The sequence below is a fragment of the Neoarius graeffei genome, chromosome 4 (genome assembly GCF_027579695.1).
Source record: "Neoarius graeffei isolate fNeoGra1 chromosome 4, fNeoGra1.pri, whole genome shotgun sequence".
In the NCBI taxonomy this organism is placed as follows: domain Eukaryota; kingdom Metazoa; phylum Chordata; class Actinopteri; order Siluriformes; family Ariidae; genus Neoarius; species Neoarius graeffei.
In genome coordinates, this window is record NC_083572.1 from 23,220,942 (window position 1) to 23,245,115 (window position 24,174).

The following is a 24,174-nucleotide window of genomic DNA, read 5'->3' on the forward strand; positions in this document are numbered from 1 at the left end:
TCTGTAGTCGTTTCATCTGATCTCCGGCCCTATGTCTTGGACACTCAGGTGAAGAGAGGGGCTGAGCTATCAACTGATCACCACCTGGTGGTGAGTTGGATCCGCTGGTGGAGGAGGAAGCTGGACAGACCTGTCAGGCCCAAACGTATGGTGAGGGTCTGCTGGGAACGTCTGGCCGAGCACTCTGTTGGGGAGGTCTTTAACTCCCACCTCCGGGAGAGCTTTTCCCAGCTTCCGAGGGAGGCGGGGGACATTGAGTCTGAGTGGACCATGTTCTCTACCTCCATTGTGGATGCAGCTGTTCGGAGCTGTGGCCGCAAGGTCTCCGGTGCCTGTCGTGGCGGCAATCCCCAAACCCGGTGGTGGACACTGGAAGTAAGGGATGCCATCAAGCTGAAGGAGTCCTATCAGGCCATGTTGACCTCTGGGACTCCTGAGGCAGCTGACGGGTATTGGCAGGCCAGGCGTGCTGCAGCTCGGGCAGTTGCGGAGGCAAAAACTCGGAACTGGGAGGAGTTCAGGGAGGCCATGGAGAAGGACTATCGGTCGGCCTCGAAGAAATTCTGGCAAACCGTCCGGTGCCTCAGGAGGGGGAAGCAGTACTCTGCCAACACTGTTTACAGTGCGGGTGGGGAGCTGTTGACCTCGACTGGGGACATTGTCGGGCGGTGGAAGGAATACTTTGAGGATCTCCTCAATCCCACCGTCATGTCTTCCACTGGGGAGACTGAGGCTGATGACTCAGAGGTGGACTCGTCCATTACCCAAGCCGAAGTCACTGAGGTGGTTTGCAAGCTCCTCGGTGGCAAGGCACCGGGGGTGGATGAGATCCGCCCCGAGTATCTCAAGTCTCTGGATGTTGCGGGGCTGTCTTGGTTGACACACCTCTGCAACATCGCGTGGCGGTCAGGGACAGTGCCTCTGGAGTGGCAGACTGGGGTGGTGGTCCCTCTTTTTAAGAAAGGGGACCGGAGAATATGCTCCAATTATAGGGGAATCACACTTCTCGGCCTCCCAGGGAAGGTTTACTCCAGGGTACTGGAGAGGAGAATTCGACCAATAGTCGAACCTCGGATCCAGGAGGAACAATGCGGTTTTCGTCCTGGTCGTGGAACACTGGACCAGCTCTATACCCTTCATAGGGTGCTCGAGGGTTCATGGGAGTTTGCCCAACCAGTCCACATGTGCTTTATGGATCTGGAGAAGGCATTCGACCATGTCCCCCGTGGTATTCTGTAGGGGGTGCTTCGGGAGTATGGGGTTCGGGGCTCTTTGCTAAGGGCTGTCCAGTCCCTGTACGAACGGAGCAGGAGTCTGGTTCGCATTGCCGTCAGTAAGTCAGACCTGTTCCCAGTGCATGTTGGACTCCGGCAGGGCTGCCCTTTGTCACCGGTTCAGTTCATTATTTTTATGGACAGAATTTCTAGGCGCAGCCAGGGGCCGGAAGGAATCCTGTTTGGGAACCATAGGATTTCATCTCTGCTTTTTGCGGATGATGTTGTCCTGTTGGCTTCTTCAAACCAGGACCTTCAGCATGCACTGGGGCGGTTTGCAGTCGAGTGTGAAGCGGCTGGGATGAGAATCAGCACCTCCAAGTCCGAGGCCATGGTTCTCGACCGGAAAAGGGTGGCTTGCCCTCTCCAGGTTGGTGGAGAAGTCCTGCCTCAAGTGGAGGAGTTTAAGTATCTCGGGATCTTGTTCACGAGTGAGGGAAGGATGGAGCGTGAGATCGACAGGCAGATCGGTGCAGCCTCCACAGTGATGCGGTCGCTTTACCGGTCCGTCATGGTGAAGAAGGAGCTGAGCCAAAAGGCGAAGCTCTCAATTTACCGGTCGATCTACGTTCCGACTCTCACCTATGGTCATGAGCTTTGGGTAATGACCGAAAGAACAAGATCGCGGATACAAGCGGCCGAAATGAGTTTCCTTCGCAGGGTGGCTGGGCGCTCCCTTAGAGATAGGGTGAGAAGCACAGTCACTCGGGAGGAGCTCGGAGTAGAGCCGCTGCTCCTCCACATCGAGAGGAATCAGCTGAGGTGGCTCGGGCATCTTTTTCGGATGCCTCCTGGACGCCTCCCTGGGGAGGTGTTCCAGGCATGTCCCCCCGGGAGGAGGCCCCGGGGAAGACCCAGGACATGCTGGAGGGACTATGTCTCTCGGCTGGCCTGGGAACGCCTCGGTGTTCTTCCCGAGGAGCTGGCCGAGGTGTCTGGGGAAAGGGAAGTTTGGGCTTCCATGCTTAGACTGCTGCCTCCGCGACCCGGTCCCGGATAAGCGGAAGAAGACGAGATGAGACATTAATATAAAAGCATATAATTTGCTTTGCAGCTGGAACTACTATCAGATGTTGTTGATTTACATTTTATTCATTAACTGCTGTTCCAGTTTATTGATCAGCACTTTCTGACCAATTACACTTGAGCATTCTACAGCACTATAGTATAAAATAACAACAATACATAATTTGGTATAAACTACAGTGGACACTGAAAAACAGATAAAGCATTCTGACAACACAGGATGATGGATGCCTTACCACCCTCTTTGATGGTATTATCACTGTGGCTGTTGGAGTGGTCAGGCAGGTTGTGGTGGGAATGAGAGTGCTTTACCCCAAGACTGTCCATATCCCCTGCTGTTTCTGTGCTGCCACGACGAGTCAACTTCCCTGCCAGACAACAAATTAACACGCATTTAACATAGTCCAACATGTAATATTATGCATTATTATACATACAGGACACTTTCCATGGAATAAAAACATGTATTCTATTCCCTTCTAGCAGGTTTCATTCATTTGGTTTGATAGCATGCAATCTTATTAGCATATCATTTATCCTACATGTATTGCGTCACTCTACCCAATGGAGAATGAGCATTGAATATGGTTTACTATATCACATGGTTGTCAAGACAACATGATGTCATACATCAGAGCTGATGCAAATGTCCAATGAGAGAGTTTTCTGCTGTGCATGCACAGAAGCATTTCTTTGTTCGCTGGGAAAGAGAAAGACGCGTTGAACATACGAAAGGCTACTAAAACTTCATTAGATATTCTTCATGCATATTTACAAGAGAAAAACATAGTAAAATTTGCTATACATTCTCTATTGGGGAGAGAGGGACGGGCATCCTCTTCTTCCACAGTCATGCCTTTGTAATGAGTACAGAATGTGATTTTGCATTGTCTTTTTGAAATATCCCTGGAATATCCCAGGAAAAGATGTACTTTTCTGAATTGATGCTGCCATCACATGCGTGCAATTTATCTTTGCCAAGTACACTGAACACAACCCCATACCATGACGGACCTTTGTTTTTGGATTTGTTCTTTCAAAAGAAAGACCTGGAATACTGATTTGTCTGACCACAATACACATTTCCACTGTGTGATTGTCCATCTTAGATGCCTCTGAGCCAAGAGAAATTGATGGTGCATCAGGACACAGTTAACATAAGGCTCCTTTTTTCACAGTGAAGTTTTAACTGGTGTTTGTGTAACTCCAGATTTTAGTGCTTGACAAAGTTTTGCCAAAATAATCCTTTGGATATCGAAAAACTTGAAAAGAGACATGTTGGAGACATAAAACTTCTGCACTAGTGGGCGACTGTGACAATTTGTAAACAAACATGGCCACCAGCTTTGTGTCGTTAAATATGGAAGATTCTGAGAAAATTTTGAAAGAGAAAGACCCATTGAACATCCGAAAGGAATCTGTATGTATTATAATAATATTGGCTGGCTTTTTTTTCATGGTATATCAGATATATTCCATTCAGCTCGAGCATGATATTGAACGAGTCGAAGACGAGTTCAATATCATGCTAGCTGAATGGAATATATCTGATAAACCACTCAACACCAGCCAATATTATTTAATTATATCCCTCATCAAAAAATTTCCATGCAGGGATTGGCCAAGGATGGCTCATGTGACATAAATAGTTTCACCACTGATTAAGCAATGTATCTTGTGATGTCAAAAAAAAAAGAATATTGTGTGAGTCAGTCATGGTATATCCTGAATATAACATGAATTGGCATCACAATTTCAAGCTGTACGGCCAACTCGAGTCATAACTATGGCTCCACAAGCATTTCTGTGCATGTAGATCTATGTATCATGATGGTAATTAATTAATGCTCAAACACAGTCGAATTTATGAGAGAATTCTATAACCAAAGACATAATATTACCAAAGACATGCTGCAGCGTGTTTGGCAGGAGCTGGACTGCCGACTTGATGTGTGCTGTGTCTCAGGCGGCATGTATATTGAAAATTTGTGACATCGTTCGTGGAATCCACATACCTTTTGAATTTCTCATTCAAATTTTGAGGATTAAATCTTATATTGCTCAACATTAAGCCTGTTCAGTTTCATTTGCCTAGACTACATAGTTTCTGGGATATTTACATCTTAAATAATAACATTTTTGAAACACCATGTAGTACTATGCCGGTCACTGAAGAGAATCCATAATTTCAACTGGAACCTCTCAGTGCATAGTATGTTTGATTAATATTTAAATAATATTGGCTGGTTTTGAGTGGTATATCAGATATATTCCCATAACGTGGCTGTAACAAAACCAGATGCTTGCGGATTATAAATGAACTCAAGGTTTTAATGAGAGAAGCATAATCCAAAATCAGAGTACAAAAGCCAGGCCAGGTCAAAACCGGGAAATCCAAAACAGTAACAAGGCAAGACAAATCATAGTCAGTAAAACAGGCAATAATCGAGAAACCAGGAATCAAGAGAGACGGGCAATCAAAACACAAGGGCTAGGCAAAATGGGAAAAACTGGAAGGCAAAAAGGGTCATAAACAGAGAAACAATCGATATAATAACACTCAGTAGGCTTACAAGAACTGAAGACAATACTGTGCAAAGAACAAGACAGACAAAGGAGTATGAATACAAACAAAAACAAAAGGGTACAGGTGATTGTGATCAGAACTCAGGTGAACCACTCCTATGAAGTGGTTCCGGATTGGATGACGGAGTGCATGTGGTAGTAACTGGTGTGTGAGAGGGATTATGGGAAACAGAGTCCTGAGGCAGACGGAAGGTGAGCCCGGAAGCGTGACAGTCCCCCCCCCCCACAAGGAGTCCAAGGAGGTCGAGGGACGAGGATGTCCATGATGACTGCCACCCATGCTGCCGGGAACACTCCTGAGTGAGCCTTCAGAACCGCCATGGTGCTGGACAGAGGGGCGTCACTGCGGATGATCCCTGGAACCACCGTAGCACAGACTGCCAGATGGGCTGGACACACGGCACCTGGGATGGCCCCTAGGCTGAGGCGCGGGCTTCTCTGGATGACGCTGATGGAACTCCTCCACCAACCCCGGATCCAGGACATCTCGTGCGGGAACCCAGCTACGCTCCTCGGGCCCATAGCCCTCCCAGTCCACGAGGTATTGCAGAGTCCCTCCTCTCCTTCTGGAGTCCAGCAATCGGAGGACAGCATACACCAGGGCGCCTTCCACATGGGGGTGCGACATCGGGTGTGGCCTTGTCCAATGGACCCGAGACAACAGGTTTCAGTAGAGATACATGAAATGAGTTGGAAACACAGTAATGCACAGGCAGATCTAATTTGTAAGTAACCTCATTGATTCTCTGGAGAATCTTAAATGGACCAATGTATTTGGGCAATAATTTTCTACTTCCCTCAGGAAACCTGAAGTCCCAGGTCAACAGCCACACTTGGTCCCCAGGGAGGTAGGTAGGGGTGTCACTTCTATGGCGATCCGCCAGCCTCTTGTGTCGGCGGAGGACGTTCTCAATCCGCTGGTGTGTCTGTTCCCAGACCTGCTCGCTCCATTGCATCCAACTGTCAATGGCAGGGTTGTCAGAGGGCGTGGCAGACCATGGCATTAAGGGGGCTTGGTAACCCAGCATACACTGAAAAGGTGTTAACCCCGTAGCAGAGCTGATTAATGAGTTTTGCGCCATTTCTGCCCAGGGCAAATATTTTGACCAGTCGGCTTGATTATCATGACAATAAATTCTCAAAAACTTTCCTAGTTCTTGGTTGACTCTTTCGCATTGACCATTAGACTTGGGGTGATAACCGGAGGTGAGACTTACATTAACTCCCAGTCTCTCAAAGAATTCTGACCACACATGAGAGGTGAAGTGAGGCCCTCAATCTGATACTATATCCTCTGGAACACCAAATATACAGAACACATAGTTGAAAAGGGTTTCAGCTGTCTGAAAGGCTGTAGATTGGCTAATGAAGGTGATAGGTTTTCACGAGGAGTTAGATTTATCAACTATGGTCAGAATAACCGTGTAAGTCTGCGAGGGGGGGCAAATCAGTGACAAAGTCTACAGCTACATGTGACCATGGATGAGAAGGGACAGGTAAGGGCATGAGTTTACCGGCGGGAGAGTTTTGGGTGTTTTGCACTTGGAACAGGTGGTGCACGAGGAGCCAAACCTATGGATATCTGACAACATGTCCTCCCACCAATATCTGCCAGACAATAACTGATGAAGTATGTCTCCCCCCTGGGTGGCCAGAAGTTAAAGAGGAGTGGGCCCACATAATTAATTTGTTCCTGCATTAAATAGGCACATACTTCCTTCCCACAGGGCAAGATTCAGGGGCAAGAGTGACAGTTATATATCTCCTCGTCTATCTCCCATCTAATAGGGGTGACCACAACTGATGGGGGTAGTACATTGACAACCTCAGTAGAGGACTCAGGACTGGGATATATACGTGAAAGGGCATCTGCCTTAGTATGACGGGAACTGGGACGATACATCATGGAAAAGTTAAATTGTGAGAAAAATAAGGACCACCAAGCCTGAGTGGGATTGAGCCGTTTAGCTGACCATAAATATTTAAGGTTTTTATGATCCGTTAAAACTAGGAATGGATGCATAGCTCCCTCTAGCCAATTGCGCCATTCTTCAAAAACTAGTTTCATGGCCAGCAATTCTCTACCTCCTATACCATAATTGCGTTCGCTAGGGGTCAATTTAGAAGGCTATCGGATGTAGTTTACAGGGATCACCTATGCGCTGGGATAGCACAGCTCCAGTGCCTACCTCAGAGCCATCCACCTCTACCACAAAAGGCTGAGTGGGATCAGGATGCTTCAGAATGGGGGCTGAGGTGAAGGCTACTTTGAGAGTTTCGAACACCTCCTGTGCCCGGGGATTTCATGTTAGTTTTTTGGTGTTTCCCTTCAATAAGGTGGTAAGAGGGGTTGCTATGCTACTGAAATTACAGATAAATCGATGATAGAAGTTAGCGAACCCAAGAAATCGCTGGAGTTCCTTTATGGACATGGGTATAGGCCAGTTCGCTACAGCCTCTACCTTCCTGTCATCCATAACAATACCCTCTGGACTGATGATGTAACCTAGAAAAGAAGTGGAAGGGAGATGAAACTCACACTTCTCTCCTTTGATGGAACAAATATGTTGAATATGAGTTTCGAGATTGGGGGAATAAATCAGAATATCGTCAATGTAGGCAATAACATAACCAAGCATATCCCTTAGAACATTGTTTATGAACGCTTAGAATACCACAGAGCTGGCCCGCCTGATCAGTTTGTCCAGCCTGGATGTGTCCTTCTTGGATGTGCTGCCCCCCAGCACACCATGGTGTAAAACAGGACACTGGCAACCACAGACTGATAGAGCATCCACAGGAGTTTCCTGCAGATGTTAAAGGACCGCAGCCTCCTAAGGAAGTATAGCCTGCTCTGTCCCTTCCTGTGTAAGTGTTTGGTGTTGCAAGTACAGTCCATCTTGCTGTCCAGCCACAGCCCGAGGTACTTGTAGGAATCCACAGCCTCCACCTCGACTCCCTTGATCAGAACTGGTCGTGACCTTGGTCTGGACCTCCCAAAGTCAATGACCAGCTCCTTGGTCTTCGAGGTGTTGAGCTGCAGATAGTTCCTGTTGCACCACACAGCAAAGTCCCTCACCAGGCTCCTATACTCCTCCTCTCTGTCGTCACTGATACCACCGTCTGCATGTCGGCACAGTATTCTGTAACGCGGCTGTGACAAAACCAGATGCTCACGGATTATAAATGAACTCAAGGTTTTAATGAGAGAAGGATAATCCAAAATCGGAGTACAAAAGCCAGGCCAGGTCAAAACCGGGAAATCCAAAACAGTAACAAGGGCTAGACAAATCATAGTCAGTAAAACAAACAATAATCAAGAAACCAGGAATCAAGAGAGATGGCCAATCAAAACACAAGGGCTAGGCAAAACAGGAAAAAACTGGAAGGCAAAAAGGGTCATCAACAGAGAAACAATCAATACAATAATGGCTTACGAGCCATTCTCATAGGCTTACGAGAACTGAAGACAATACTGTGCAAAGGACAAGACAGGGTATAAATAAAAACAAAAGGGTACAGGTGATTGTGATCAGAACTCAGGTGAACCACTCATATGAAGTGGTTCCGGATTGGTTGAGTGTATGTGGTAGTAACTGGTGTGTGAGGGGGATTATGGGAAATGGAGTCCTGAGGCAGATGGAGGGTGAGCCTGGAAGCGTGACAATTCCATTCAGCTAGCATGATACTGAATGAGTTGAAAATGAGTTCAATATCATGCTAACTGAATGGAATATATCTGATATATCATGAAAAAAGCCAGTCAATATTATTATTACACATACACATTTGATGGAACAATTATAGATTTTATGAAAAGTTAAGAACAGGGGTGTAACTTTCCATTATTGAATGCTGATTCTGATTGAATGCAATTCAATGTTCTGTCAGTCCAATGTGCATGTACAAAGTCAAAGTTCTAACAATAAAAATGGTACAAGTCCAAAAAGCCTGAACAACAACCCAACTTATATACAAGCTACAGGTTGACAGTTCAAGTTCACAGTTATTTTTGGTAGTAGTTAATTTTTACATTGCAGTTGTTCAAAACAAAAGGGCTGTGTTGAGTGAAGTCCTCTTGTAAAAGTCTCCATCACTTTTCCTCACCTACACTTTATTTCTGCTATTGCTCTCTTTTTCAGTTTTTCAATGTCCATTGGTATGTTTTTCTCTTGTAAATATGCATGAAGAATATCCAGTGAAGTTTTTGTAGCCTTTCGGGTGTTCAGTGCGTCTGTCTCTTTAAATCTTCTGTTTTGCAAACCTAGCGGCCATTTTTGTTTATAAACTGTTACAGTCACTCGCCAGCACGGAAGTTTTACATCTCCAACGTTTTTTTTTTTTCCAGTTTTTCCATATATTTAATGCAGCAGATTAAATACATGAAGAATATCCAGGGAAGTTTTGGTAGCCTTAAGGGTGTTCAGCGCGTTTTTCTCTTTAAATCTTCGGCTTTTAATGAAGCAAACCTCAGGGTCATGTTTGTGAACAAACTGTCACAGTCACTCACTAGCACAGAAGTGTTACATCTCCAACGTGTCTCTCTTCCAGTTTTTCAATGTCCGTTGGTATGTTTTCTCTTGTAAATATTCCTGAAGAATATATAATGAAGTTTTGGTAGCCTTTCAGGTGTTCAGCACGTCTTTAGTTTCAGTTCATTTATTTAGTGCTTAAATGGAGCACTAAATTAACCATTTCTTCTCTCTCTCCCAGCCGACAAAGAAATGGTTCTGCGCATGTACAACAGAAAAGTTGTTACTGGATCTTTGCATGTGATGTCGTGTTGTCTTGACAACGTGCAATATTATAACAATATTGCATGCTCATTCTCCATTGGGGAGAGTGGCATAATACAGGGAGAATATGCAATGTGATAACAGCATTGCATGGCATCAATAAACTTGCTAGAAAGGAATAGAATACGTTTTTATTCCATGGGAAAAGTGGCCCGTATCTATAATTATAGATAATATTTTCACATCATGATTATGATTAGGAGTAAAAATATCACACAATGACACTGTGCCTCAATTTTATCCCTGTAAAGCCAAAGTAAGTTTAACAAAAGGGTTAAAAAGCCCTACACTTCTATTGAAGCAGTCTACAACTTGTATGCTGTCATCAGGTTCATGGTCTTAATTAAAAAAAAAAAAAAAAAAAAAAAAAAAATCAACATTAGAACATTCATACATTTTGTCCCAAACTACCAGTGCTGATCAAACAAAAGAATGTATAAGCCTGGAATTTACACTTCAGTATTATTTCAGTATTACACCATCGTTTAATGATTAAATTATTTTCCAAAAAAAACATACTGCTTTCTAGACTTTAAGCAATAACTTTATGAATATTCTATGAATTTCCCACTGTCTACGTGGGACAAAAGGTATCATAATATATCAGTATAATACATAAAGTAGGATATATGAATTTGTTATGAACGCAGAGATGGGAATGTTTTTGTTATACATGTTTTTGATTTTTTTTTTTTTGGGTGGCTACCATTTCATAGTAATAATTATTGAATCCATCCATTTATGCATAAAGAAACATCACCACCCAAAATACAACATTTCTCTCAAAATTTTCTTTATCTAATGCAAATTCAATAACCTACAAGTGATGTTACCCATGATACTGGAGGGCCAGCCACCTCGCTCCAGGGGCCGTCGGTCATCGCCCAATCCAGAGAAGCTCCCAAATGAGAAGGTGCTACGTGTAGGTGACACATCCAAGTGGTCCTCATGCATGAGGAAAGGCACCCCCATACGTCGTTGTCTCTTCTTCCCTGTATGATGGAAAGGAATGGAGCCCTTTCTCTCCCGGTCTTCCCTGCGGTTCTTAAACTGAAGGTAAGCAAAGACTTTAACATGCTGCTAAAGTAGAATGTATTTTTCAGCATTTGCTTTCTCAACATATTAATGTGTGTTAAGGTACTGGAATTTGCCAACCAACAAACCTTTTTGAAAATGTTCATGCTCATGTCTGTAGAGAGGTCTGGGATGGCTTGTCTTCTGAGGTTGGTAATAGAGATTTTGGTGAAGGTCTCTGAGCTCAGAGACCTCCCCTCCTCATTACACTTCAGGGTCATGTCCTTAGAATAGGGACAGTATAACCATATTTCATACACAATTTAAGAATCATGGAATATCATCTCATCTCATTATCTCTAGCCGCTTTATCCTTCTACAGGGTCGCAGGCAAGCTGGAACCCATCCCAGCTGACTACAGGCGAAAGGCGGGGTACACCCTGGACAAGTCGCCAGGTCATCACAGGGCTGACACATAGACACAGACAACCATTCACACTCACATTCACACCTATGGTCAATTGAAAACATTCAGTTCAAAAGTGTGCAAAGAGAAAAATTATGTTTTGCAGATCTCTCTCAATCTCTCTCTCTATTGTTCCAGTGGTTCTCAGTAGTCAGGTTAATAGCTTGGAGATCCACCTCTATTTTTTTAAATAATTTAATGAAAGAGCACTTTTCTTATTTAGGCTAAATGTCTTTCTCAGTGTTGAGCTTGCACTGATTTGATTTGATATTGATTTGAGCTCTGAGCAGCTCTGTATTGTATTGCCCCTTTGTTGCAATTTTCAAGATTGTTTTTGCAGTTTGTGCCACATCTTTGTTGAATAAAAATAGTCTTATTTCAATTCAATTGTGATTAATCACTAACATGAAAATTTAAAATGTGTTGTTGAAAACCACCTGTAAAGTTAACCAAGAATGTTATTTAATCTGCAGGGATTGTAGTGAAAACAGTAAAGAGTAAAAGTTAGATTTCATGGCGTCCTTTAAAGGAGATTTAAATATATCGAGATATATATCATATATTGTGAAATGGAGAAAATGTATCGGGATATTCATTTTTTCCCCATATCGCACAGCCCTATTTCAAATCATGATACATGATTGGATTCATACTAAACACACCCTGAATTATTGTTAGTTTTGGTATCATGACAATCTATGTTCCATGCCATGTTTACAATAACCTGTCTACTTGCAGGAATCTATTCCAATATTTACGGTTGATTTTGTGTCAGGGCAGCATGGTGGTGTAGTGGTTACCACTGTTGCCTCACAGCAAGAAGATTCTGGGTTCAAGCCCAGTGGCCGACGGGGGCCTTTCTGTGTGGAGTTTGCATGTTCTCCCTGTGTCTGTGTGGGTTTCCTCTGGGTGCTCCAGTTTCCCCCACAGTTCAAAGACATGCAGGTTAGGCAAATTGGTGGCTCTAAATTGACCTTGAGTGTGAATTGTTGTCTGTGTCTATGTGTTAGCCCTGCGATGACCTGGCGATTTGTCCAGGGTGTACCCCACCTCTCGCCCATAGTTAGCTGGGATAGGCTCCAGCTTGCCTGCGACCCTGGCACAGGATAAGCAGTTATGGATAATATGGATGCATTTTATGTCACAGCCTACAAGAAGCGTTTGTGCATTTGGTGATGTTTTTCAAACAGGAAATACTGAGGATGGGCCTAGCCTTAAATATTTGGCCCTCTGTTTGTCTTTGTTATGTTGGGTTATTACACTTTTTAAGCAATTGTTTCTCATTCCAATGCATCACCTTTTTAGCATCAGCCAGTGTGTGCGGAATCTGTTTTATCACCATATGTACTGTTTTGGATTTTATGCACAGGGTGAGACATCTTTCAATACACAAACCTAAGTGTAAGGTGCAAACACCACCCTCAATCTGATCTGATAACAATTTAATAATTTAAATTTATATGCATCCATGCTTATTAAAAGTATGCGATGCACTGTGAGATTATGTTGTAAGGTTTTCATACAAGTCCATCTCCTAGTCCACATGTGAAAAGTTTGCAGTGAAATCTACCTGTGTTTTATGTGTGTTGACCAGAGATGGAGTTGCAGCCACCATGGAGCTGCTCCGTGGTCGAGGTAGGGGTGCTGTGGGGGGTTCCGGTGGGCGTTCAGGCTTCTCTTGCAGAATCTGTCTGAGCCGCTGCAGGTAGAAGATAAGTGCCCAGTGCACACCCTCCTCTGTCCAGTGTGGCTGAAGCAAGCAACGTAGCACAGCCACATCAAAGTAGGTGGCATAGCGTGCTCGCTGGCACACAGAAATAGCTCCAGGTGCTGACAACCTATTAGGAAAAGCAAGAGATGGACAGAGAAATTCTGCTTAGAGAACAGATTTGTGGAAAAACAAGTAGGTTTTTTAGTAGCTGCCATCAGCACACGTGCGCGCACACAAACATGAAACAAATCTGGCTGATTATTAATACAATGTTATGTTTATGCATATAATTATTCTGAATACCAAACATGATTTTTCCAACATGCTATTATATGTGCTTAGCTAAATTACTCTTCAGCCCCTTTTACACAGCCTGTTCTTGACAGGAATCTTATTGCTTATTTTTATATATCTCTACGTATTTCCCCTTGTGTTCTGTATAAAACATATAAACGCGAGGGGGGGCTGTGTTGTGACCCCTCGGAATGATTGGTTATAACAGAGCTGGAATCAACGGCTGTGTAAAAGGGATAGCTGGCATGGTGAAACAGAGGTGTGATATTTTTGACATCAATATTCTTTTGACATTCTTCTTTCCGAGACTATTGTGAATTCAAACATCTCCATCTACAGCGTCTAAGGTCCATGCACCTTTCTGCCTTAAATTGCTTCTGACTTCACTTTCTCCTAACAGATTTCTGACCACACAAATATGGTACTTGCACAAGTCTCTCTACAGGGTTTCCGCGGAGTCTTAAAAAGTCTAAAATTTGATAATCCTAATTTAAGGCCTTAAAAAGTCTAAAATACAAGCATATTTTGCATTGTAGGTCTTAAATGTAATTTTGTGAAGTCTTAAATGCTTACGTCCATTTACCCCATCCGCTTTTTTTTGTTAAATGCATTGGTGATATTCATAATTAGTCATATAAGCTAGGCCTACTTAGTATCAGTAGGCTACGCTGCAAACTACAAATGAGACATAGTGGAATCCGGCGTCTAGCCCGGTTGGCATGGTGATGCACAGGGCACGGTATGCATGCATTTAGACAGTAGAGCCTAAAAGAAGCGAGGGAGATTGTCACGGTTTGTAGCAAAATGGGCAAATGCAAGTTTAACGACTGCTGGCTTGAACGCAATGATTTCGTAGACTGGTTAAAACGTGTACCAAACAATCCGTTTGAGGTGTACTGCACATTGTGCAAAAGAACACTCAAACTCGGCACCCTGGGTGTAAAGGCACTGGAATCGCACGCGAAAGCGGAGAAGCACCAGGCTGCCCATAAAAGTCTGCAACAATCGCATGCCATCACTCAATTTTGTTCACCATTGTCAGGTCCAAGCACATCTCGAGACAGTGTATCAGCTAACTCCGTGCGAACTGTCTCGTTACAACACATAAACCGTATGGAATCGAATGCCTCATCCTCAAGTGATTTGCGGGATGTCTTTGGCTCCACTGCAACTTTAAAAGCCGAAGTGTTGTGGATTTTAAACACAGTGACAATGCATCACTAAAAGCAATGACAAGATTGGGGAGCTTTTTCAGGCCATGTTTCCCGATTCTAACATTGCCCAAACGTTCCGCTGCGGCAATGTAGTTCTCTCTCTCTATCTCTCCATTTAATCAATTTGTTAATGATCTAGCATAATGCAGTGGTTTTCAAACTTTTTCAAACCCTTTCCTAACATCCCTTTCTCCCTCTCTGACCCCACACCCCAGCCCACCCATTTTAGTCGGTTTGTCAATGATCTAATGCCATAACGTTCTACTTCATTGAGGACATTGAGGATATTTACCTATTCGGAACCATGATCACAGGATTTTTGCTGATTGGACTTGGCATTGCCCTGGTGTATCGAGGAAATCAGATAACGGGGGCAGCTGTTCAAAGCCCCACAAAGCTGCCCGACATGATTGAGGCAGTGGGCAGAGCTGTCGGCACTCAGACTGTGGCTGTAGAACTTGAGTCGCAACATTGATAACATCATGAAGAAGTTGATGGCTTTGCAGAGAGAAATGGATCATTTTGGTGGCCAGAATGGACAAGCGGGTTAAGCGAAAAAGGACACGTCTACCCATCTTAAGTCTAAACAAATTCCAATCTTATCTTAGCTCTCCCAGCCAGCACTGCCTTCAAGGCCATCACTGTAGAAATGTGATTCTCCCCCTGGAGTTCACTGCAGTGAGACTCTCTGTGCGTGTGTGTGTGTGTGTGTGTGTGTGTGTTGTTTTTTTCTATACTTTCTTTCTGTCTGTACTATGAAAGCTAAGTCGAACCGGAGTCAAATTCCTCGTGTGTGTAACATACCTGGCAATAAAGTGCTTCTGATTCTTCATGTTTGGTTTCTGTTCCTCATTAATGCAAGCGCGCACCCTAGGGATGTAATGAGTTCATTGGTGAATGATGATAAATTTTGTTATTTTGAAAGCAGTTCAGGCTCTCCCAACTTTCTTAATTTTTTTTTGTGCGGCATAAGTCTTAAATTTAACCTGTTATGGTCTTAAAAAGGTCTTAAAAAGTCTTAAATTGAACTTGTTCAAGCCTGCAGAAACTCTGCTCTAACCCTCTCTTCCTTATTACCTCGCTCTCTCTTTTCTCCATTTGCAAATGCAGCTTTCTGTGACAGGACTTTTTTCCTTGAAAAGTCAGCTCTGCTAAAGGACACAAACATTTTAGAAATAAGGAGGCTATTACTTCCCTTAAACCTGAATTATTTACTGGAAGTGATTACATGTTGCAGATGATGCTCAGCAACATTGTTTGTGTTTTTGCAGAGCAGTATAAAAGTTCACAGCTAATAAAAGTACCTCAGCATTCAGTTCCCCCACCATTGTTTTGAAAGCAATGGTGGTATGCTCAGGGTATTCATATTTCTGAGGTATCGATACATCACCATAGACACTGACGCGCCATTGTGACATGTCACATCACTGGTTGTGGACCACTGGCTTGCAATGTAAAAACACACTGGCACAGCTTCATGCTGGCTTTATTTGGTTCAGTAAAAATCGTTAAAACCAGAATATTGAGGTGTCTTCTTTATGCCAATATTACAGAATATTAAAAGGGCTTTAAAAAAGTTAAAAGGGCTTGTTTAACACATTTTAAAATCATGCTTACATACATTCAGGTTGGTTTGACATGAGAATAAAAAGGTGAAATAAAAGGGGTAAAAATATTGTATATAAAACCAAAATGTGATTTTTTTTTCATGGATAACTGAAAAGATATGATATTTTGGATGCTTGAAGATTATTTTACATCCCAGGCTGCACAGTAAGTCTCCATTTCAAACTTGACTTTGGGTTACTGTCATGGTGAAATTTTGCATGTTTTCCAAGTGTGGGTTTCCTCTTACCTCCCAAAAACATACCAGTAGGCTACCAGACAGGCTACACTATATTGACACCTAGGGCAATTTGTGTCTGCATAGTGCCCCTCTATATACAAAATGCACTAGTGTGCCATTCAGTGTGTGTCCCACCTCACACACGGTGTTCCTGGGTTATACTCTGCATCCACTGTGACCAGGGTCTACTGGAAATGAATGAATTAATGAGTCTCTCTACATATAGACAAGTGACGAGTAAAATAAAGCTTGATGTTTTATGCTATGATAGGCATTTGGACCGGGAACTGGAAATCAATTTTATATTTTTTATATATATATATATATATATATATATATATATATATATATATATATATATATATACACACACACACACACAAACAGGGAGCTGCAAAAGTAGGTATACAGTAATGAAAAACAAAATGTTCACACAAAACGTTTGTATTAAATGAAACCTAACACCACTATTACAACCCCGATTCCAAAAAAGTTGGGACAAAGTACAAATTGTAAATAAAAATGGAATGCAATAATTTACAAATTTCAAAAACTGATATTGTATTCACAATAGAACATGGACAACATCTAAAATGTCGAAAGTGAGACATTTTGAAATTTCATGCCAAATATTGGCTCATTTGAAATTTCATGACAGCAACACATCTCAAAAAAGTTGGGACAGGGGCAATAAGAGGCTGGAAAAGTTAAAGGTACAAAAAAGGAACAGCTGGAGGACCAAATCGCAACTCATTAGGTCAATTGGCAATAGGTCATTAACATGACTGGGTATAAAAAGAGCATCTTGTAGTGGCAGCGGCTCTCAGAAGTAAAGATGGAAAGAGGATCACCGATCCCCCTAATTCTGCACCGACAAATAGTGGGGCAATGTCAGAAAGGAGTTTAACAGTGTAAAATTGCAAAGAGTTTGAACATATCATCATCTACAGTGCATAATATCATCAAAAGATTCAGAGAATCTGGAAGAATCTCTGTGCATAAGGGTCAAGGCCGGAAAACCATACTGGGTGCCCGTGATCTTCGGGCCCTTAGACGGCACTGCATCACATACAGGCATGCTTCTGTATTGGAAATCACAAAATGGGCTCAGAAATATTTCCAGAGAACATTATCTGTGAACACAATTCACCGTGCCATCCACCGTTGCCAGCTAAAACTCTATAGTTCAAAGAAGCCGCCGTATCTAAACATGATCCAGAAGCGCAGACGTCTTCTCTGGGCTAAGGCTCATTTAAAATGGACTGTGGCAAAGTGGAAAACTGTTCTGTGGTCAGACGAATCAAAATTTGACGTTCTTTTTGGAAATCAGGGACGCCGTGTCATTCGGACTAAAGAGGAGAAGAACGACCCAAGTTGTTATCAGCGCTCAGTTCAGAAGCCTGCATCTCTGATGGTATGGAGTTGCATTAGTGCGTGTGGCATGGGCAGCTTACACATCTGGAAAGACACCATCAATGCTGAAAGGTATATCCAGGTTCTAGAGCAACATATGCTTCCATCCAGACGACGTCTCTTTCAGGGAAGACCTTGCATTTTCCAACATGACAATGCCAAACCACATACTGCATCAATTACAGCATCATGGCTGCGTAGAAGAAGGGTCCGGGTACTGAACTGGCCAGCCTGCAGTCCAGATCTTTCACCCATAGAAAACATTTGGCGCATCAAGAAACGGAAGATACGACAAAAAAGACCCAAGACAGTTGAGCAACTAGAATCCTACATTAGACAAGAATGGGTTAACATTCCTATCCCTAAACTTGAGCAACTTGTCTCCTCAGTCCCCAGACGTTTACAGACTGTTGTAAAGAGAAAAGGGGATGTCTCACAGTGGTAAACATGGCCTTGTCCCAACTTTTTTGAGATGTGTTGTCATGAAATTTAAAATTACCTAATTTTTCTCTTTACATTATACATTTTCTCAGTTTAAACATTTGATATGTCATTTATGTTCTATTCTGAATAAAATATGGAATTTTGAAACTTCCACATCATTGCATTTCTGTTTTTATTTACAATTTGTACTTTGTCCCAACTTTTTGGGAATCGGGGTTGTATAACACTGGTAATACTGGAATAATCCTAACTGTATACCTACTTTTGCAGCCCCCTGTGTGTGTGTGTATATATATATATATATATATATATATATAAAAAGAGAGAGGGGCACTGTATAAAAGTGGAGCTCCGGATGAGTGGAAAATGAGTTTGTAAGTGGCAGTCAGAGCCGTTACTAATTATTCATGTTACGAGCAGAGCTCTCAGCCCATGATTAGATTAGATTAGATAAAACTTTATTGATCCCTTTGGGAGGGCTCCCTCAGGGAAATTAAAATTCCAGCAGCATCATTACAGATAAACAGAGAAAAGAAATGGAGGAAAATTCTAGATAAATTAAAATAAATTAAGTATTTACATATCTCATCTCATTATCTCTATGGAGCCTATCCCAGCTGACTACGGGCAAAAGGCGGGGTACACCCTGGACAAGTCGCCAGGTCATCACAGGGCTGACACATAGACACAGACAGCCATTCACACCTATGGTCAATTTAGAGTCACCAGTTAAACTAACCTGCATGTCTTTGGACTGTGGGGGAAACCGGAGCACCCTGAGGAAACTCACGCGGACACGGGGAGAACATGCAAACTCCGCACAGAAAGGCCCTCGCCGGCCACGGGGCTCGAACCCAGGACCTTCTTGCTGTGAGGCGACAGCGCTAACCACTACACCACCATGCCGCCGTATTTACATATACAAATATAAAAAGAATAAGATATGGAAAAGAGAGGAGGACGAAAGAAAAAAAGGGGGGGAGGGTAGCAGGAGAGATATGGCACTTTATATTGCACATTGTCCGGTATTGCTTATTGTTAGGCTAGGCTACTGCTTCTTCCCGTCCTCTGTCCTCCTGTTACCCCTCCTCCCCCCCAGAGAGAAGTTGTACAGTCTGATGGCATGAGGGACAAAGGAGTTTTTGAGTCTGTTTGTCCTACGCTTGGGAAGGAGCATTCTGTCACTGATCAATAGTTTGTCCATAGACCTCTGCCACCGTCACCAGAGAGTCCAGCTTCATGCCGACCACAGAGCCGGCCTGCCTGATCAGTTTGTCCAGCCTGGATGTGTCCTTCTTGGATGTGCTGTCCCCCCAGCACACCACGGTGTAAAACAGGACACTGGCGACCACAGACTGATAGAACATCCACAGGAGTTTCTTGCAGATGTTCAAGGACCGCAGCCTCCTAAGGAAGTATAGCCTGCTCTGTCCCTTCCTGTATAAGTGATTGGTGTTGCAAGTCCAGTCCAGCTTGCTGTCCAGCCACAGCCCGAGGTACTTGTAGGAATCCACAGCCTCCACCTCAACTCCCTCGATCAGAACTGGTCGTGACCTTGGTCTGGACCTCCCAAAGTCAATGACCAGCTCCTTGGTCTTCGAGGTGTTGAGCTGCAGATGGTTCCTGTTGCACCACACAGCAAAGTCCCTCACCAAGCTCCTATACTCCTCCTCTCTGTCATCACTGATGCATCCAACGATGGCTGGGTCATCGGCAAACTTCTGAATGTGACACAGCTCCGAGTTGTAGCAGAAGTCCACGGTGTACAGGGTGAAGAGAAGAGGGGTCAGCACCATGCCCGAGGGTGCTCCGGTGCTGCTAATCACAGTGTCAGATGTGATGTCCTTCAGCCTGACCTACTGCGGCCCGTCAGTGAGGTAGCTGGAGATCCAGGTGACCAGGCAGGGGTCCACTCACATCCTGTTCAGTTTGTCCTGAAGCAGTAGGGGCTGGATGGTGTTGAAGGCACTCGAGAAGTCCAAGAAGAGGATCCTCACTGTTGCCCCTTTTCCACCAAAGCAGTTCCAGGGCTGGTTTGGGGTCAGTGCTTAGTTTGGAACCGGGTTTTCTGTTTCCACTGACAAAGAACTGGCTCTGGGGCCAGAAAAACCGGTTCCAGGCTAGCACTAACTCTCTGCTGGGCCAGCGGAAAGAACCGCTTATGTCAGCGGGGGGGGGGGGGGGGGCAGAGTTGTTAAGACCAACAACAATACCAAGACCGCGAAAAATCACCATTTTTAAGCGACGAGAAACAGCAGCTGTACAAACGCGAAGTCAGCCATTATTATTATTATTATTATTATTATTATTATTATTATTGTTGCTGCTTCTTCCATGTTGTTTTTGCTTCGATATTCGCGCCAAGGTTTATGCAAACGTAGCGACGTAACTGATGTATACAACGACATAATGACGTGTCTCCTCTTAGCACCGCAAGCTATGGAAAAGTAAACTAGTTCTCAGCTGGCTCGCAAGTTGAACAAGTTGTGAACCAGCACCAGCACTGGCCCCGAACCAGCCCTGGAACTGATTTGGTGGAAAAGGGGTATGTGCCATTTCCCTTATCCAGATGCAAGTGGGTTCAGTGTAGCAGGTAGAGGATGGCGTCTTCCACACCAACACCTGCCCGGTACACAAACTGCAGACAGTCCTGGGCATGTTGCACCTGGGGTCTGAAGAGGCTGAGGAAGAACTGCTCCAATGTCATCTTCAGATGTGAAGTGAGTGCCACCGGTCGGAAGTTGTTCAGCTCGCTGGGCCGATACTTTTTGGGAACTGGAACGATACATGATGTCTTCCAGAGGGTTGGCACTCTCCCCAGCTGCAGGCTGAGGTTGAAGATGCATTGGAGTGGTTCACCCAGTTCAGCAGCGCAGGTCTTCAGTAGTCGTGGACATACCTTGCCTGCTGCTTTCCTGGGGTGAAGCTTCCTCAGGTGGTGTTTACATTAGACCGTATCCGTCTCATTTTCGTCACGGATGCACTGTCCGTTCACATTAAAAACGCTGGGAAACGACTCCACAGGCGGAACAACTTGAATCCGCCAGGGCCCACGTATTCAACCCAGTTCGTATCTGATCCGGTGCTGTGTAAACAAGGAGATACGAGGAAACGCAGTGCTGAGCTCTAGCTGACGTCGTCATTGGACAACGTCACTGTGACATCCACCTTCCTGATTCGCTGGCGTTGTTCATGCCATGTTGGTCATGTGACGCGACTGTTGAAAAACGGCGCAGACTTCACTTCCTGCTATTGTTTCCGCCTTGTATCACCTTTTTGTTTTTCATTAAAAGGAGTATAAAAGTATGAATATAATGCTTTGCTATTCTTAATGTTGTTCATGGTAAGATGCAAATACTGCCCATTGTGTAGTTATGATTGTCTTTAGGCTTGCCATCCTTCCACTTGCAAGTGGTGAGTGACCTGCGCATGCCCGATATGCACTGGGATCACACACACAGCGGCTCAGTCCCAAATCACTGCTCGTGCGCTTCACTCGCGCGCTCTGTGAGCTGCGCAGGGCCGGAGTGCGCACCCTCCAGAGGGCACTCGCTGTTCAGGGCGGAGTGATTTGGAGCGCAGCCGCTGAGGAGGAAGCGCTGAGCCGCACTGACACATTTCAACTTGCGTGCCGAATCAGTCATGTGATTAGCGTATCCGTGTATTGGCATTGCTGTGTGCACGCGAATCGTGTATTGGCGTTGCTGTGTGCACGCGAATCGTTTTAAAAACGTTAATCCGATGATCCGCTGATACGGTCTAATGTAAACACCACCTCAGTTGACCTCTGATCTGGTCTGCAGTAATGCATGGAGGAGTCTGTGTTGAGGTGGGGGAGGAGGGGGCTGCTGTGATGACTGGGGGGAGGTGTGTTGAGAGAAGGAGAGATGGCTGCAGTGAGGGAGAGGGTGGGGGGGACGTGGGCTGGTTGAACCGACTGAAGAAGTCATTCAACTTGTTCGCCCTCTCCACTGATCCCTCAACGACTCTGGTCTTTGTATTGTGGCCTGTGATGGTTTTCCCAGACCTCCCTCATGCTGTTTTCCTTCAGCTTCTGCTCCACCTTTCTCCTGTAGCTGTCCTTAGCTTTCCTCATGCAGCGTCTCACCTCCTACTGTGCTGCTTTCATTGCCTCCCTATCCCTGCTCCTGAAGGTGGCCTTCTTTCTAGTGAGGACAGCTTTGACTTCCTGTGTTACCAATGACTTGTTATTAGGGTAACACCATGCAGTCTTAGCGGGGGAGACCACATCTGGACAGAACTTGAGGTAATCTGTCAGACATTGTGTCAGCCCCTCTATGTCCTCACAGTGTGTTCTAAGCAGCACAACCCAGTCCGTGATGTCATAGCAGTCTCTGAGGGCATCTTCCATTTCAGGGGACCATCTCCTGATGGAGCTAGTTGTTGTAGGCTGCCTTTGAACCAAGGGGGTGTACTTCGGCTATAGAAGAACTAGGTTGTGGTCAGACTTCCCTAGTGGGGGGAGGGGTGTGACTCTGTATGCATCCCTCACATTAGCATACAGCAAGTCAATTATCTTCCATTATCATGGGGTTGGACAATCCACAAGGGTTGGACAATCCACAGCCTGGTAAAAAGCAGCCAAAGTAGAGTCCAAAAGTAGCGTGATTAAGGTCCCCAGAAATGATCATAAATGCCTCAGGGTGCTGTGTCTGCAGCCTTGCTGTGACCGAGTGAATCCTCTCACATGCAGCGGCTGCATCTGCCTTTGGAGGGATGTAAACACAGATGGTGATCACGTGACTGAACTCCCTCGGCAGATAATATGGCTGCAGGCTAACGGCTAGCAGCTCCAAGTCCAGGCAACATAAAATTGTCTTTACGGAGATATGTCCCGGGTTACACCAGTGGTTGTTAACATAAATGATGAGTCCCCCACCTTTGCTTTTCCCACATGTGTTAGTGTCTCTGTCGGCTCTCACAGTAGTGAATCCCCGCAAGTCCATGTTAGCATCCGGTACAAGGTGTGTTAGCCATGTCTCCGTAAAGATAAATAAGCTGCTCTCTCGATAAATCTGCTGGTTGTTCAGAGCGGAAAGCTTGTTGACTTTATTTGGCAGCGAGTTCACATTCCCCATGATAATGGAGGGAATGGATGGTTTGTAGCGCCGCCAGTTGTCCGCTAGCCTAGCCTTTAGCTTAGCTCCAGCTTTGCAGCCCCTGGGTTTCCTCCTCAACTCCGCTGGGATGGGGTGTCGTATCCCGGTTCGTCCCATTGTTTTCAGGGCCAGCAGCTCCTCTCTCAAATAAGTGAGAAAACTGGCTTCTGGTTGCGTGTTAAAGTTAAAAATATCCATGTGATATAAGTAAAACACACTATGTCTTCGTAAGAAGAGCAAAAAAGTAAAAAAAGGTGGGAAAAAAAGAGGTTTAAAGAGCTAAAAACTACAGAGCTACTGGAGAGGCAGCTGTCTCACACAGTGCCCATACAAGACATGAAGCTGCATTTGTTATGCTACAGACCCTCGCTGCTGTGTTTATATCTATTTGTTATTCTAATTGTTTGAGATGCATTACTATGCTCTGAATGTTGCACACCTTGTTCACCATGTTCCTCTGGCAGATGTTTAGCATGGAATGTTAAAGCTTTACTGTCTGTCATCCTGACATGTCATTCATGCACAATGCAAAGTTTGTGTGCACTGTTAATCGAGTGTGTTTTTCTTGTGTTCAGCGCATTGGTTGAACTGTGGTTTAGCATGAGACTTTGAGCACAGAGGGTAAATGATGCACGTGTGGCTAACTTGTAGAGGTTTGCACCCTTGGTTGAGTGGCACAAGGTGTGCAACATTCAGAACATAGTAGTGCATCTCAAACAATTAGAATATCATGAAAAAGTTCTATGGGAATCTGTGGGGTTCAGGACAGATGAGTTGGATGGCCAATCAAGCACAGTAATATCATGGTCAGCAAACCATTTGGTAGTAGTTTTGGCACTGTGGGCAGGTGCTAAGTTCTGCTGGAAAAGGAAACCGGCATCTCCATGAAGCCTGTCAGCAGATGGAAGCCTGAAGTGCTCTAAAATCTCCTGGTTGATGGCTGTGTTGACTTTGGACTTCATAAAATGCA

The 24,174-nt window shown here is 44.4% G+C and overlaps 1 protein-coding gene across 14 annotated transcripts in view; it reads right to left on the bottom strand.

The window, feature by feature from the left end:
* LOC132884940 (protein unc-80 homolog) overlaps nt 1-24,174 on the bottom strand; it is a 382,632-nt gene that overhangs the window by 323,268 nt on the left and 35,190 nt on the right. For 9 of the 14 annotated variants that reach the window (XM_060919042.1, XM_060919044.1, XM_060919048.1 and 6 more), the window contains exons 8-12: nt 15,186-15,251; nt 12,733-13,000; nt 10,846-10,980; nt 10,504-10,732; nt 2,537-2,668 (exon numbers count right to left, since the gene is read on the bottom strand). In XM_060919042.1, coding sequence (XP_060775025.1) covers nt 2,537-2,668; nt 10,504-10,732; nt 10,846-10,980; nt 12,733-13,000; nt 15,186-15,251 — 830 coding nt within the window. Of the gene's footprint in view, nt 1-2,536; nt 2,669-9,396; nt 9,591-10,503; nt 10,733-10,845; nt 10,981-12,732; nt 13,001-15,185; nt 15,252-24,174 lie in introns of those variants that run through there. The other 5 variants (XM_060919050.1, XM_060919038.1, XM_060919046.1 and 2 more) reach the window with 4 other exon arrangements.